General features: G+C 44.5%; 1 protein-coding gene across 10 annotated transcripts in view; it reads left to right on the top strand.

The window, feature by feature from the left end:
- Positions 1 to 17,235, top strand: part of Irag1 (inositol 1,4,5-triphosphate receptor associated 1) — a 106,876-nt gene that overhangs the window by 34,811 nt on the left and 54,830 nt on the right. For 6 of the 10 annotated variants that reach the window (XM_070035309.1, XM_070035307.1, XM_070035311.1 and 3 more), the window contains 3 exons: positions 13,181 to 13,281; positions 14,583 to 14,653; positions 16,715 to 16,888. In XM_070035309.1, the coding sequence (XP_069891410.1) occupies positions 13,181 to 13,281; positions 14,583 to 14,653; positions 16,715 to 16,888 (346 nt within the window). Of the gene's footprint in view, positions 1 to 13,180; positions 13,295 to 14,582; positions 14,654 to 16,714; positions 16,889 to 17,235 lie in introns of all 10 variants that reach the window. The other 4 variants (XM_070035316.1, XM_070035315.1, XM_070035314.1 and 1 more) reach the window with 2 other exon arrangements.

Here is a 17,235-nt window from a genome sequence, read left to right as displayed (position 1 = left end):
CATTAGCAGTACAAGCTTGATTTTCAATGGCTTTGGTCTCCCTGTGATCCTCCCTCCAATTCCCCTCCAGGGATTCCTAGAAGCTCCTAGGGACAGGTCAGTGTGAGCTCAGATAGACCTTACATCTTCATATTAGCAACTCTAGCCTCTCCCCCTAGCACCTAAGTCTGCCCCAACTCCACTGCCTACAAAATATGTGGCTATCCAGTGATCAGATCACAACCAACCAGGTACCATTTATCACTTAACTTCCAATCAGCCCTATGAGGTAGGTGTCATCATTTCTGTTTCATAGTGAGGAAACTGAGGCACAGAGAAGTTAACTACCTTCCTGTAAGATCACACGGCTAACAAGTATCAGGCCTGGGATTTGAACCCTGGCATTTGGGTCCTAGAGATAACAACTCCTATTTGGTGGCCTGTTCTGAGCACTGCCATTTTTGCCTCTGAGTCCTTTATGAGGACTCTGGGGCCTTGGCCAGGGGACATTGTCCTGTGCTCCTCAAGCCACTTTCTGAGAGAAGTGCAGATGTCTGTGTCCTCTGATTTCCAAAGCACTGCAGCTTGTGGCACTGGATCCTACTCACCCCCTCATCTTACCATTCCCTCAGGTGTGCAAGCCCAGGGGCCAGGGAACAGAACTCCTGGCCACACACTCTGCTAAGACATTTGTGACTTCCTAGTTCTCCCTCAGCCAGATATCAAAACAGCACAACATGGCACATGTAGATTCCTAAAAACAGACTGCCTTGCTCTGGCCTGTCTTAGGCCACAGCCAGGAGGGAGCTCTGTGTCTCCCAAGAGACTCCCTCTCCCCCCCTCTTTTTGTGCTGGCTCTGGGGCATGAACTCAGGGCCTGGGCACTTTTTAAATTTTTATTATTATTACAAAGGTAATATACAGAGGGGCTAAAGTTACATAAATCAAGTCATGAATACATTTCTTTTTTGGACCATGTCACCCTTTTCTTTACTCTCTCCCTGAACTTCTCTTGTTTAAAGCTGGTGCTCTACCACTTGGACCACAGCTTCACTTCCAGCTTTCTTTAGTAGTTTACTGGTGATAAGAGGCTCATGGAGCTTCCTGTCCAGCCTAGCTTTGAACTATGATCCTCAGAGCTCAGCCTCCTGAATAGCTAGGATTACAGGTGTGAGCCATTGGCTCCTAGCTAAGGTACTCCTCTTTGGTGTTCAGTTAGACATTGATGCTTAGTCCTGCTGTGCAGTATCTTGTGGCTTAAGATCATTATAGAACTCAATGAACCAACTCACCTTTCCCCATAGTTTGAGCAACTGAGTCGAGAATGGATGAATCCTAGAGAAACAGCCTTTTACATGTAGCCCTAAGAAGGGGCTCTGCCTGTGGATCCCCTAGACCTTTAGGCCAGGAAGCTATTGGGCTCCTCCTCTTTGGACTTACAATTGAAAACAAGAGGAAATGCCACCACAACAAACCAAAACTTTCCTTCCCTGTTGGTGGTAGTATAGTCAGAAGTCCATCCTAGCTTTATTCTCAGTCATTGGTCTGCGTCTGATCCAATCTTGGTGGTCTATCCTCTTAGAGGAGATGACCAAGCAGTGCTCTCTAAGCAGTTCCATGTACCTTCTGGAACCCCATGCCTGCTTAGAGCAAGGGCAGAAGGTACATGGAAATATTTCTGGGTTCTATATATACATATTATAGAAGCATGGAAGGGAGGGAAAGTCCATCCCACATAAATTATTCATCTTGTCTGTTTCTTATCTATAAGACAGTACGACAGTAATAGGGACCCTGTCTATTAGCTTACTCTTCCTATGCTATCCCAAGATAATCCAGGATTTAGTAATATGCTTTACTAGATAAACCAGTTTCTCTCTCACCTTCCTTGAGCTGTGAAGGTCCTTTCTTCACTGGCTGATAGATTCAGTCTGCATTACCCATGGCAACTTCTCCCTACTGGTGGTAATAGTTTTATGACCCAAAGAACCAATTCTGTATCAGGAATAAGGGGAAGATGAAATTCAAAATGTATATAGAACACCTACAACCTGGTAAAGGCTGTGTATAACAGCGTCTCTTACCTACCAGCAGCTCGCCCAGAGAGACCCCCTCAATACCATGCTTGGGATGAGCTAGACAGTCTTCTAAGCACTCTTCATGCAGTAACTTCACAATTCCAGCAAGCAGGTACTTTTAGCTTCCCATTTTAAAGGTGTGAAAATTGAGACAATTAAGTATGCTCACATCACCAGAAACCAGGGAAGGAAGTTCTTGAATATTCTATTTAGGGTTTTGAATTCATCTTCCCATAGCCATGGCTAAAACACCTGAGAACATCTTAAAGGGAGGAATTACCTGTTTGGTTACAGTTTTAATGTTTTCATTTCATGGTCCTTTGGCTCCATTGTTTCTGGGTCCCTGGTGAGATAGAACATGGAGGAGCCCATGTGGTAGAGCAAAGCTGCTCACCTTAAGGTAGACCAGATGCAGAATGCACAACAGGAAGTAGCCAGGGATGACATTCAGACCACTGCTTCCCCTCCTACCTACTCCTCCAGCTGGGCCCTACCTCCTAACGTTTCCAGCACTTCCCAAAATAGTGCCACTAGTTGGGGACCACGGCTTCAACTCACAAGCCTATGGGTGAACATTTCATGTTCAAACCATAACATCACATCCTTTATCCAATGAAGTCTCTTCAAAGAAGTGATCAGGAAAGCATTAGTGATGGGCAATGGAGGCTCATGCCTGTGATCCTAGCTACACAGGCAGGAAAGTCCATGATACTCTTATCTTCAATTAACCAAAAAGTTGGAAGTAGAGCTATGGTTCAAGTGGTAGAGTGCCAGCCTTGAGCAAAAAAGCTAAGGAATAGTACTCAGGCCCTGAGTCCAAGTCCTACTTCCAGCATACAAAAAAGAAAAGTTTTAGCATCTGGTGTATGAGATACTGGGGAAATCTGTTGGGTGCCTATTTTATCCTATCAAGGAATATTCTGAGCATGTCTATTTTGTGGATGAAAACACTAAGTCTAAGAATTTATGTGATTGCCAAAGGTCACATATATTGTGGTTCATGGAAATTCCAGCCCAAGTTTTCTGCTGAGGTATTCTGTCAGTTTGACCTCCTTCTACCCAGCAGTAAAGCTTGTGCTTTGAGCAGCAGGGGCCCCAGGTGTGGGGAACAGGTGCTGGATGTCTTATTCTCTATGGAAAGGAAGCGTGGGGGTGGGTCAAAAGGACAGTCATAGTGTAAGAATTGTGAGGCTAAAGCTATAGGGGTGTCTGGGTCAAAGAACAAAATGTTTCAGAGGTGTTTGTGGTTATAGACAGTCAGGAGAGAATATTAGTGACTTATTCCCACTTTCTTTTGCAAAAGATGGAGTAGCCTGCTCTTCTTTGTTCCTTTGTTGTCCACGTCAGACTGTGGTGAGCTACTGAGAGCCAGGGGTTGTGTCTTTCACATGTATGTATCTACTCTCAGCATAAACTGTGGGAGTGAGGGAAGGAAAGAAAGAAGGAAAGGCAGGGGAAAGGAAGGTTTGGATGGTTGTATGGCAGCGTAGGTACATGAATGATTGGTATCTTGGATGATTGAATAGCTAGACTGAGGAGAGGACAGAATGGAAGAAGCATTGGGAAGGGAGGATAGAAGATGATGATGGATGAAAGGCTCACTCACTAGCTGAATGACTCTCCACTGTCTCAGGTCGATGCTCCTGAAGTGTATTGGTATGGAGGAGAAAGCAAGATAATCTGACTACAGATTGCTGACTTCTGGGAATAGAATGAACAATGTCAGGGAAAAGGGTCCAACAGAGGCAGGCCAGGCCGTGGACATATGGAAGGATCCACAAGATAGACACTAGAGGCCTTTGAGGGGCAAGGGACTTGTTTTCAGTGCTTAGCAGGGAGGATTCCTATGTCCAATGGTCTTTCTCTCCCATGGCCTTTGGACTTGCTGCTGGAATAATGATTTTCTTGTAATTCCCCTGAGGGTCCTTTATCCTGTCCTAAGAGCACTGGAGTCGGTTTACAGCTGAGGCCTCTTTCTTCTGAGGCAGTCTTTGCCTGCCACCCCCTCGGCTCTAAGAAAGGGAAATAGGGACAAGGGGTAACCAGTGCATGCCCACCACTACCCCCCTCATGTTTATTATTATTGTTATGCTATCTGTTTTTGGCTTGAAAACAATTGGAAAATGTAATTTCTTTGCCTCATAGGATGTTTGAGAACTTCAAAATGGAGTAGTTGAGTAGTTTGCTGGAGTTCACAGAGTAGGATTTCAGTCTCTAGATTCCTGTGGGATACCCAACTTCTCTCCTATGCCACACTACCTCCCCACAGGGGCCCCCTTTCCTGGGGGTGTCATCCAAAGACCCTTCCAGGAGCTGCTCTCCCCAACGTCTGCCCCCTAGCTGGGGCTATTTCTTAGTTTCCTACCCCAGGCTGAATCATGTGATATTGAGGATTTGAAGCTAATATTTCCATCTATGACACTGGCCTATATTTATCCCTGTGTCCAGTGCTTAGGAAACTATTGTGCATTCCTGGGAATTTATGGGTGAAATAAACATTTAAATGTTTCTATAAGATTTATTTGAGGGGAACAAAATGTGACCTTCTGGCTTATAATTGGGTGAGTTTGCTGGGCAACAATCCAACCCCACAGTGTTTGGTTGACTCCAGGGAAGCGGAATGGACCCCTGGGGAGGCTGAGCCCATGGACCAGTAAGAGAGGTAGTGAGCAGACAGCACCCTCTGACCTTGCCGTCTCCTCTACGCTGTGTATTCAGTCTGGTACTGGCTTGAGGCCTTTCTGGAGGAAGAGGTACCTTCCATAAGGAACTAAAGGAAGAGATGTCAGAGGTCTGAAGGAAATCAAGAGCAGGGGAAGTAGACAGTTGGAAAGAGGCATGGCACTATGGGGGAACACAGCCTGAGTAGAAGCTGCACAACAAAGGAACAAGTTCGTTATGTGGTATAATAGGGATGAAAAGAGAATAAAGGAAAGTTATTGGTGACCTAGCGTGAGGTAGGTCACGTCATCACCATGTTTTATGAGATCAGGAGGCCTTAGAACCCCACTTTGTGCATGCATCTCCTGAGTCTCACTCAAAGGATTGCTACGAGGATTAACTGAGGAAACAAGAGCTATCTGCACAGGGCTCAGCATACGGGAGGCCTGCGTAGCCACCCCTTCCTTGCACTATGTTTGCCCATATTCATTTCTGTACTTCCTAATGTCTTTGATCTATGACCCTCACTAGGCACCGTTTGAGAAGCAGCTGCGTAAGAGAGGGGTGGAGCCAGTGAAGAGGGTCTTCTTGATGGGCTTTTGGGAAGTTATTGACCTGAAGGCTTGCATGGTGAGATATCCCAAGAGAGATGCACCCTTTCTGGCGCTATGACCAGAAAGGCTAATCCAATTCCCAATGAACTCTGACTCCAAATGGTTAATCAGGCCAAGAATCAGTTTCCTGAGAAGCAGGTGGCTCACTCCCAATGATAACAGGTAACTATAACCCCTATCACACATTGACCATTCACTGGGTACCAGGAGCTCATCTGTAGCTTTCCAGGCAAGGTAGATAGATTTGGGGAATGTAATACAAATGGATACTTGTATTAGTGGGACATACTAACACTAAAATGAATGCATTGTTCATTTGAAATTCAAATATCACTGGGAATCCTGTACTTATGTTTATCTGGAAATTCTATTTTGATAATAACCTATTTAAATCCTTACAACTTCTTTGTGAAATTTATAGTTATTTTGTAGATGAGTTAACAGAGGCCCAGAGAGGGGTAGTAAGTTGCTCAAGGTCACTCAGCTAGGAAGAGGGAAGCTATATCAGAGCACAGTTCCTGAGCCTGAAGCCTTGAATTTCCCAAGCCAGTATTTTGCTTGGCAGACTCTGTATCTAATCATGTGCTAACTACCTGAGCACTCTTTTCAAGGCTTTGTCTGCTACTTGGAGCTCAGAGTGGGAGCGGGAACAGTATTTACAGTGTATTAAATCCTGGCAGAATATACTGGAGGGGGTCCCTGAAAACTTCCTTCATTCTCTGAGATTACTGTCTTCCCAGTACCTGCTAAACTCAAAGGCAACCACAGGATAAGAATGGCCTCCAGCAGGACACAGTTTTACAGAAAACTCGACGTTGTCACAGCTTGTCCACCCATTCAGTAAGCTAATTAGGGAAAGAACATTGATTTTATTGCTTGTATATCTTGCATGAGTGCAGTGGAAGAAGAGAGGAAGGACTCCCCTCCCCACTTCCTTCCGGGATTTAGAGGATTGCTCCTGATGCTTTATGCCTCCTAGGTTTCGAGCAGTTTGGAATTGTGTGTGTCTGTAGTTACATGCGTGGCACTCATTATCCATGGCTTGGTTTGTTCTGCCCATCACTGTGGGCATATCTGCTCTATTCCTCCTATGAGTCAAGTGTTATACCAGGCAGCCACTGTCAGGGAGCTGCTCTATTAGAGAACTTTAGCCAGCAAACAATGGAAACTCCAACCAGAAAGCATCTCCCTCCACTGCCTTAAAGGCAATTTACCTGGTGTATGCCAACATGAGGAGGAGGACAGTGCTGTCTATCAGTTGAAGAGGGGCAGATCTGTCCACTTCCCTCCCTTCTATGGTGCTATGTGGAAGCATTGCAGAGGCCTGCCAGCTTCACCCTGGGCCAAAGAGCTGAGACCTGGCCACAGCAAGCATCCCATAAATGTTTGCTGGCAGAATGGCCAGAATAAGGGATAAGAATATGCAAGTGTTCACAGACTCCATCCTTTTCCTAGAGTCCAGAGAGAAGCCAGCATGAGGCTTTTTGTCCTCAGAGAAAGTTTTTTTTGCAAGACTTGTAAACTTGAGTAAGGCAGTCATGAAAGCAGAGGCTGAGAATATCTGCAGAGTCAACTGAGTGAAGCTGCAGAATTAAGAGCTGAAGAGGGCTGGGAAGGTGGCTCAGAGGCAGAGTGCTTGCCTTGCATGCCTGAGGCCCTGGGTTCAATTCCTCAGCACCACATAAGCAAAAAGAAAAATACCGGAAGTGGCGCTGTGGCTCAAGTGGTAGAGTGCTAGCCTTGAGCTGAAGAGCTGAGGGATAGCGCCCAGGCCCAGAGTTCAGGCCCTACTACCGGACCAAAAAAAAAAAAAGAGCTGAAGAGAGGGGGAAGAAAAGGAGAGAGAGACAGACAGACAGACAGAGAGAGACAGAGACAGAGACAGAGAGACAGAAACAGAGAAAGACAAAAGGAGAGATGGGTGGATGGACTCATGGTAGGGAGAGAGATGAATAGATATATAAAGATACCTAGGGAAGATTTGGGTAGGAAGGGTAAACAAGTAAAGAGTCATAGATTGTGGGCTATAACAAATGCGTGGGAAACAGTGAGATGTACAAGCCGTTAAAATGTACTCATTATCTTGCCCATGTAATTGTAACCCCTCTGTACAGTATTTTCACACACACACACATACACAAAACAAATGCATGGGAAAGATAATGAGGATGTGAGTTAAGATTCTGCTCACTTTTCAGATCTTTGAGATGTGAGAATAAGGAATGGAGTTCTTTTTCTGTTGTTTTTGTGTGTGTCTATGGTTGTTTAAAGCAATATTTGTCAGAGGCAAGTCCTCATATATAGCAACTTCATTGGACTTCAGGTCAGTTTGAGTTCAGTGCTAAACCACAGGTGGTTAGAAGGAGCAAGCATTTATTTTTATTTGCTATGGATATTTACATTTATCAAATAATTCACCTATGTGTATGGTCTCATGTTTTTATGCCTTCTATTTTATTACTGGTTACTTTGGATTGTTCTGGGAAGTTGGTAGTATGCCAATGAATTTAAATAAAATCTGTCTAATAATATTGATTTGTTAAACTCTTTGGAGACTTATTTTACCACTATTACCACATTTTTTTTCTAGACTAGAACAGGAAAAAAATAGTTAACACTTGGCCCATTCCATTCCTTTCAATAGATGTCATCCACCTGCTTTGGTGCATGCTGGGAATTCATGAAAGCTCCATCACAAGATTGCCAAAAGTCATGTGATACAATAAACATGAAAATGAAATTTTAGCCAATGTGCGTTTTTCCTGTTTCTTGGAGAACTCATAAAAGCAAGAGAGTCTCTAAACATGGGAAGTATGAAAAAGACAATTTTCAGAGCTGAAAGATTGAGAGTCAAAGTAAAATCTGCCCAGAGAAAGAATCCCATACTTACTTTGAGAACAGCCAAAGATTTCACTGGTGCTCTTGTGGCAAGAGTTATCATGAACAAAGATGACATAAGTGCACAAACTTCCTGCGTTCCAGAAAGCCAGGTGGGGGACGAGAATCTGGTGACACAGAGACAGCCATAAGCACTTTTGTTTTATTTTTATTTTTATTTTATTTTTTAATATATTTTTATTATGAAAATACTGTACAGAAGGGTTACAATTACGTGGGTAAGATAATGAGCACATTTCTTATCAAGCATTGTAGCCTCCTGCTTTGTTTCCCCTTCCCGTCCCTTCGTATCCTCCCCCGCCTTCATCCCCCCACACCAAAGTTGTAAAGTTTGTTTTTCAACATAATGACTTGTACATCTCATTGTTGCAATGGGTCCTCCTGTATCCCTGTTTTAACAATTTGTTTTTTCCCTTCCCCTCCACATATACCAACATCATATATAGTGAAAGCAGGGGTTGTACCATGGGGGAGGGACATACAAGGCAACAAAGACATAATCTTATAAATATGTTAGAAACAATCGCATGAAAGATCTCTCTCTCTCTCTCTCTCTCTCTCTCTCTCTCTCTCTCTCTCTCTCTCTCTCTCTCTCTCTCTCTCTCTCTCTCTCTCTCTCTCTCTCTCTCTCGTGGGGCTTGAGCTCTAGGCCCTGAACAATTCAGCTCAAGGCTCATGCTCTACCACTTGAGCCATCGCGCCACTTCTAGTTTTCTGGTGCTTTTTTTTTTTTATTGTGATTAAGTGATTACATAATTTCCTAAATTTCACAGTATTGTGGAATAATGATGCTCATTTAAAGTCACAAGCTCATTCTAACTTTCCTGGAGCAAATTGTCTATCATGGTCTATAACATATAACAGTGTACACATATACACCATACATGTGATCAGCAGCATGGGGATATTTAGTAGTGGTTGGACCGGATGAGTGGAAGTTCTTTGTTTCTTAAGTCCTGTTAATTTTGTCGTATCACCTAACATTTTGGATTTAGCATCCACTTATCAGGGAGACCATGTACCGTTTGTCTCTGCTCTTGGCTTACCTCGCTCAACATGATTTCTTCTAGCTCCATCCATTTCCTTGCAAATGCCATTATTTTGTCATTTCTAATGGCTGCATAATATTCCATTGTGTATAGATACCACAATTTTTGGATCCATTCATCTGTGGTGGGGCATCTGGGTTGTTTCCATATCCTAGCCATTGTGAACAGTACTGCAATAAGCATGGAGGTGCATGTGTCCTTGTATATTGGTTCCTGTTGTTCAGGGCAGATGCCTAGAAGTGGTAAGACTGGGTCATAAGGGAATCTGGTGACACAGAGACAGCCATAAGCACTTTTGAACCCAGCTATCTTCAGCAATAGGAGTAAGCCAATTTAGGACCATTGAGATTCCAGATTACTCTGCAGAATTGCGGGCCAAGATTGCTTGGTAGTTTGGTTTCAAGAAAAGCAGGTCATCTTCCAATTCTTCCGAGTATGAAATGTTGGTGACTAATTTTAAAACTTGTAATTGCTATTCCTAGGAAAAGGGCCCATGGGTCTTTAATTTATATCACATGCTTGAAACTATGCCCAGAGGATGTTCATTTTTTAATGAACATGCACGCAAGAGTTCATAGTAGAAACTCTTAATGATGTGAAAAGAAGTTTCTGGAAAAATTCAGCCCTTCCTGGTCACTAGAAATCCCACACAGTAGGGACACCCTTCCCCCTGATGTCTTTGTCTTCCCCAGCTCTCCTACTTAGCCTTATCTGCTGCCATGGTGCATTCTGCCACCTGAGACTGTGACCCTGCTTTCCTGTTTGGATCTCAGGAGCTTCCTGAATATTGTTCCACTGACCTCAGGCCCACACACCACTGTCCTGCTTCCCCTCTGTCTCTGGAAGTCCTCAGCCAATCTGCTGCTCACTGGCCTCTTCCCAGGGGAGCCCAGTGGGCAAAAGATGGAAGAACAGGTTCACTCAGGCTGGAGACACTGTTTGATCTTATAACAGTGATGACTAGAGAGGATCTGCAGGCCATGTGGCACTTACCAAAATGTCAATCATGAGTGAATTTTATTTTATTTATTTTTTTAAATTTATTGTGAAAATACTGTACAGAGGGGTTACAATTACATGGGCAAGATAATGAGTACATTTCTTATCAAGCATTTAGCTTCCTCCTTTGTTTCCCCTTCCCATTCATGAGTGAATTTTATAGCACAAGCTTCATCCAAGACAGAGAAGGCCTTGTGCCATTTTGCTGTTGTGGGAACTGGGAGATAGTGCTAGAAGAGGTTGAAACAGACTACCTCATCTTAACTGATATAATCCAGAGAATGGATGAAACTTTTTGGGGAACTCTGTAGGTGTGAATTCCAAGAGGAACCTTTGGTCAGTTTGGGTCCAGCCATGGGCATCATGATTTCTACTCAGCTTTCTTCCATCATCTTTACCCAGTTGTGGTAGAGATAATGCTTCCACATTTTCTCTGTTCTTTCTTATGGAAGCTATGTTTTTCCTAAGCTTAATTTTCAGGGTTTCCTGGCTCCAAATTCTTAGGACCAAAATTAGTGGAGAAGCATTCAAAGTCCCTCAGTACTACCTCAACTACTCACTCTAGCTTCAACCCCTTCTCTGTCTCACACTGCCTCTGCTCTGGCTCCAGCTGTATTGACAAATCCCTGACTCCCACTATAACTCTTGGTAATGTTATTTCCTTTGCTCAGGACCTCTGCCCTAATAACTGTTTCTTTCAAGTTTCTATTCATCCATCAAGACCTCTAGCTCCTGTGTTCACTCTGACATAGTCTTCTCATTTTTCTGACCTTGTAGTTTTCTTTTCTGTCTCTAAGATTTTACATGCTGTCCATCTCTTATCACCTTATATTGATCATAAGTATGCTACTTTCCTATATCTTTTGCTTGGCTGTGAGCCCTTGAAAGTCTTCTCTGCAACTCAAGAGGCTCCTGGTTCATATAAGAAAACAAGATGTGTTTGTTGGATAAAAGAGAAAGTAGCCAGGTGCTGGTGGCTCACACCTTTAACTAGCTATTCAGGAAGCTGAGATCTGAGGATCATGGTTGGAAGCCACCCAGAAAAGTCCATGAGACTCTTATCTCCAATTAACCACAAGAAGCCAGGAAGTAGAGCTGTGGCTCAAATGGTAGAGCACTAGCTTTGAGCAAAAGAGTTCAGCGACATCACCCAGGCTCAGAGTTCAAGACCCAGGAATGGCAAAAAGAAGGAGGAAGAGGAGGAAAAGAGGAGGAGTTGGAGAAGACGATGATGACAACATGACAGTGAAGTAGTCATTGATAGAAAACATCAATTGTGCTAGGTACTTTATTGACATTCTTTTTAATCTTCACATCAACCTTGAAAGTTAGACTTTATGATCATAGAGCACAGAAAGATTACATAACTTGCTTGAAGCATGACTCCAGTGCAGAGCACTTGCCCAGAAAGAGCAAGGTCCTGATTTCAAACCTCAGTACTGCCAAAATAAATAAAAATAATTTCTAAAATGATTGGCTGGGTGCAGGGGTTTACACCTGTAATCCCAGCTACTCCTGAGGTGAAGATGGAGAGGATCCAGGTTGCAAGCCAGCTCCAGTAAGAAGTTAGTAAGACCCTATTTCAGCCAAAAACTGGGCATATGCCTATCATCTCCTCTATGTGAGAAGTATAAGTAGAAGGTCATGTTGGGCAAAAAGGCAAGACTTTATCTGACACATAACGAAAGCAAAAGGGTTAGGGGTGTGGCTCAAGTGATGCAGTTCCTGACTAAAAAGTGGAGGCCCTGAGCTCAAACCCTAGTACCACCAAAATAACAAGCACTTAAATATAAAAAAGATCAGGTAATTTGCTCAAAGACACACAGCACATAAGCAAGGAGCAGACATTCGAACCAGATCTTTCTGAGCTTCCAATAGGCAGAGCTGCTTTTTGTTCCTAACTAGTGAAGTTCCTGTTCAAATTCCCTTTTCCTTTTGTATGTGGGGAGAATCTAAGTCCCCCACCCCCCCCCCCCCCGGCACCTCTCCAGCCACTGCAGCTCCCTGCACTGACTAAGATAAGAGCCTAAAGACCAGGGAACAACTTCTCAGGACTCTGGCCTTGGAAGCAATGTGATGCTCCCTAGAGGACTCTTACTCAGAGACATCTCCAGTTTGTGTTGCCTTAGATTTAAGGCCAAGGGAAGAAAGAGGCGCAACTGGAATGAGAAGAGCTGGGTTCACTGCAAGCTGTGGCGTTTACGAGGTCCACACAGCACTATACAGAACCCACTTAATATGAAAGCAGAATGAAAAGAAAAGAGGGGCTCTTTCCAGAACTAACACTGCACTGAGGGCTGGAGACACAGCTCTGCCTTGGTGTTGCCAGGCTGCAGCAGGGCCACTGGAGGTAAAGACCTGGGAAGGTGGGACTCACCTCCAGGGAAGGTGGCCATGGGCATGACCGATGCCATTATTCTGATGGAGCAAGAAGCAGAACCAATTGTGGAAGATAGTCTGCTATGCTCACAAGCACTAGGAACTGGGCCTCCAGCAGGAGAGTACTAAGGGCCTACCAGCACCTGGCAGTCAAACAGATAGAGAAGAAAAATAATAGGTACCAGTTTCATATGGTGGACATGTGAGAAAATGCCTAGAGTTTCCCAGACATACCTGGGAACAATTGTGAGATGAAAATATTTTAGCAGCTGGTAGGTAGTAAAAGAACTAGAAGGCTACGAGGTCTTATTGCTAATGCGGACTAACTTGTACCTCCCAGTCTGCTTAGGCCTGTTGAAGTACATCTTTATGGATCTCATTATACATCCCACAAACAAGCAAACACACTGCATTGGTGTCCTGATCAAGATGTGGTCATAATGCTGGAGTGAAAGCTGCCACTCCAGCCCTGGAGTGCTCTCTTAGCGAAAGCTTAACTCCATCTGTGTTTATGCTCGCCCAGGGCCCTCCCTCCGCAGCACTGTTTCATAACCCACCTACAATCATCCTGACGGGGGATGCCAGTTCACCAGAAGGAGAAACGGACAAAAACCTGGCCAACAGGTACACTTCCCAGGTGCCTGAACCTTGTGTTATGACAGTCAACCTTTCCTAGAACGTGGACATCAGATAGTGTATTTTTCAAAAGTGAAATTGTTATTATAAAGGTCATGGATGTACAGAGGGGTTCCAGTTACACCAGTCAGGTAAAGAGTACATTTATTTTTGGACAATGCCACCCCTTCTCTCACACTAGGAGTATATTTTACAAATAATTCTATTCTGAGTTTTTGATTCACTTGGTTGACATACATCATCAAGTGACTTTTTTTTTAAGTAGGAGACAAAACTTAGGACATTATCTTTCTTCCCCAAATGAGTTTTCTTCTCTTTGCATTATGCTTGATTTTAAGAAAACACAAATGGTCAGGGAAAGTTTTCCATATTAACTTCCCTGATACCTGCAGAGAATCAGAGGCAGAAGTGTTTCACTGTAGGATCTTGCCCTGTGCAAAGCGGGTCCCACATGGACACTGGTTCATGAGCACAGACATATCCCTGTTTTAAGCAGCATGGGTTTATGCATCAATCCAGCTGGAATGAGATTTGGGGGTATCATTTTCAAACACCTAAAAAAAGGAGACAATTCTCACACACATCCATTGTGATCAAATATCAAACAAAGGTTTACTCATTCATCACCAAGGGAAAGAGCAGGATAACAGGTCAGATTCAAAGAAGGAAATGAGAAGGAGGGCACACGTGTAGTGAGTGAGGAGGAGAACACTGATTCAAACGGCAAAGTCACAACTGTAAGAGCTTAGTGTTCATTCTCTTTGTCCCTCATATTTAATAATTTTAATATGAAATAAGTATAAGTAATCCAATACCATCATGGGGTGACAGACAAGGTTAAGCCAAAGTTCTCTCACCTACCCTCCACTTTTATAGGTTCAGATCGGCCTGGAGCCAATCAGAAATCATAGACTTCTCTACAAGACCACAGTTAATCAGATTTTGTGAGGTTTTTACATGTTAGCTGTTAGCTTAGAGTCTGGGCCTGAGTAGATAGTAAAATACTATAGTAAGAAAGTTACGTCTCCTTAGAGTAGTGACTGGAAAACTTGAGTAAGCATCAGGATAAATGGAAACTTGTTGAATGATGCCCCCACCCCCTGGGCCATTTCCAGGATGTCTGATCCTATATTTGAGGTGGGTCTTGAGAATTTCTAGTTCTAACAAGTTTCCCAGGAGAGAGGCAGAGGCCTCCTGCATGTGTTCTTAAGGCGATGCTCTAAGATTATGTGGAAAGACAATTCAGGTCTAAGTTGTTTTCCTAATGATCACTCTTTTCTGTTTTTCAGAGCTCCCACTCCCAACCGGAGGCTCTCTCACCGGCACTTGAAAGTTTCCACAGCATCACTAACTTCTGTGGGTAAGGGCTAGGTCAATCTGAAGGTGTCTATGAGCAGCTGGCATCTTGACTGGGTTCAAGGTGGCTCACTCTAACTACCTTTGCACCCCCCTCCCTGGTGGCAAGCAGTGCCCCCTAATGTTGGAAATGTGATGTCTGGTTTACATTTTGTCAGTTGAAAAGTCAAGATGGTGAGGGGGAGGGCATGAAGAGGAAAATGAAGAGAGCCAAAGAGAGAGAGAGAGAGAGAAAGAACATCTGGTTGATGCTTAGTTCTGGAGCTCAAAGCGTCCAGTCCTTCATTCTTCAAGGACTCAGCCTGGCTGGTGTGTTGAGTATAAGGCTGGCCAATCTGATAACCTGCTGGGTCTCCAGTTTTTCATAGTCTTTCCTGGGTCACTGGAGCTTAGGCATGACACAGACTTGTTCCCTGCCTTCATGCTGATCATAGTCTATAAGGAGACTGAAAAGTGTGCACACATATTCACAACGATATAAGACCCTTCATAGAAGAGCTTGGAAACCCCAGCAAGAGGGGGCCATTTTTTTTTCCAGAAAAGAATAATGTTGGGCAGGCATTCTAGAGGAAAGGTATTTGAGCTTCTGTCTCATTCCATCTCTCAAGTCTCCTTTCTTGTGTATTAGTTCTTCTTGGGCAGGCCCTTCATTCATGCTAAGTGGCTATTAGCACTTCCAAGCTTTCAAGTACAGAGTTCTTCTCCTTCTTCTCCTCCTTCTCCTTCTCCTTCTCCTTCTTTTGTGGTCGCGGGGCATGAACTCTGGGCCTGGGCATTGTCCCTGAACTCTTCAGCTCAAGGCAAATGCTCTACCACTTCAGCCACAGCACCACTTCCAGTTTCTGGTGGTTAATTGGAGATGAGTCTCATGGATTTTCCTTGCCTGGGCTGGCTTTGAACTGCGATCCTCAGATCTCAGCCTTCTGAGTAGCTAGGATTTCAGGAGTGAGCCACGGGCACCAGGCTGGAGTTCTTCTCCTTAATATCCCCTACACAATTTCCATGAGTGCCTCACATACCATCCTTGAGCCAATCTCTGTGGCCAATTGGATTGCATTCATTCAGAGACCATGGCTGGTATACATTCTTACTCTTGGTACTTGGGGGGGAGGTTGTGGGTAGAAATGGTTAATTCCTCTGAATTAAAGTTAGTGGTGAATTAGTTAGTTTTATCAAGTGAAATGAGGAACTAGTACCAGAGTGGGAAAGGAGGCTGAAAGGAGAATAAGAGCTGGAAGAAGCTTATAACAGAGGAATTGAAGTGGAGGGAGCTTGGAAGGAGTTTATGGGACCTGCAGAAGCAGATGACCCAGTTTGGATGTCACCATGATGAGCATGAGCTGTTCTCAGCAGATGAGGTCGCTAGGAAGTTCACTCAGAGAGGCAGTAGAGGATGGGATGGAGGATATGGTTTGAAAGCTGGATCAATTAGATGTTTGATAGAGTTATTAGGTAAGTGCTATTGAGCATTAGCTGAGGGGCAAGTTTCAGGTAAATGCCAGGTCTGGGTCAGGTGGTTGGACGTGGAGTCTGAGGAAGAAAGAAGTATGTAAAATGACACTTATGCTCCTCAGTAGCTGGTGAGAGATGGTGTCATTTAGTCAGCTTGTGCAGAGCTGCTGCTGGAAAGGGATGGTTTCAGGGAATGAGAATATGTGAATTAGGGGAAAAAGGGTTCAGAAGGTGGCTGTGGGATGTGATGTGTCTAGGACCCAAAATCTTTGGATTGCTCCCAGATCAGAAGAATGAACCAATCGGGGAAGCTGATAACATGGACAGGGGGCCCGGGCTGGCTTTTCTTTAATAGCAGGGTTTAAGGGCAGCTCTGGGAATCCAAGGTGGTTTCATGACTATGTGTGACAGAAGTTAGCAGCTACAAACCAGAAAGCAATCTGAGGAAGCTTCTGTCTCCATGAAACAGCCTTCATGCACAAGCACCTGGCTGCAGCTGCTGGCTGGGTCAGCTCTGGGTAGCATCTGGGCTGAGGTGCAGAGTGGTAGGGTCGCTCAGCCCAGGACCAAGGATGCAGTGACTCTCACTCCAAGCTTACTTTTCCCTCTGCAGACCCTGCGGGGCATGTCATTGACCTGGTAAATGATCAGCTACCAGACATCAGCATCTCAGAGGAGGACAAGAAGAAAAATCTGGCGCTGTTGGAAGAAGCCAAGTCGGTGAGTGAGCGATTCCTGACCCGCCGTGGAAGAAAGTCCAGGAGCAGCCCCGGAGATTCTCCATCAGGTAGGGCACGGGCAGGAGGGTGCAGGTGATGTCCCTAGGCCCATCCAAGGTAGGGGGGAGGCTAAGCATAGGGAGAGGATGGCCAGGCCTCACTGCAGTGAGAACCTTGCTTTCGGGGAGTGTGTGCTTCCCGCTTACCTTCTCTTAGGTCTCTTGGCCCCAGGAGGCCTGAATCTTATGAAGAGGATCCTGCCAGGAGAGGATGTCTTATTTAGCTCCAGAAGCCTAAAATCCCTACCCAACTCTAGCCCTGTGTGTGACTGTCATGGTGGCTTCCTGTTTTGTTAATAAACACTAGCCAGGATGATACACATGCCTCTGACTTGGGTCCCCTCTCTCCTCTAAGA

This window comes from Dipodomys merriami, unplaced genomic scaffold (assembly GCF_024711535.1).
Source record: "Dipodomys merriami isolate MVZ:Mamm:240054 unplaced genomic scaffold, mDipMer1.0.p SCAF_25, whole genome shotgun sequence".
Taxonomy (NCBI): Eukaryota; Metazoa; Chordata; class Mammalia; order Rodentia; family Heteromyidae; genus Dipodomys; species Dipodomys merriami.
Note: the sequence above shows the minus strand (reverse complement) of the source record. Positions and strands in the feature narration are given on the sequence as shown.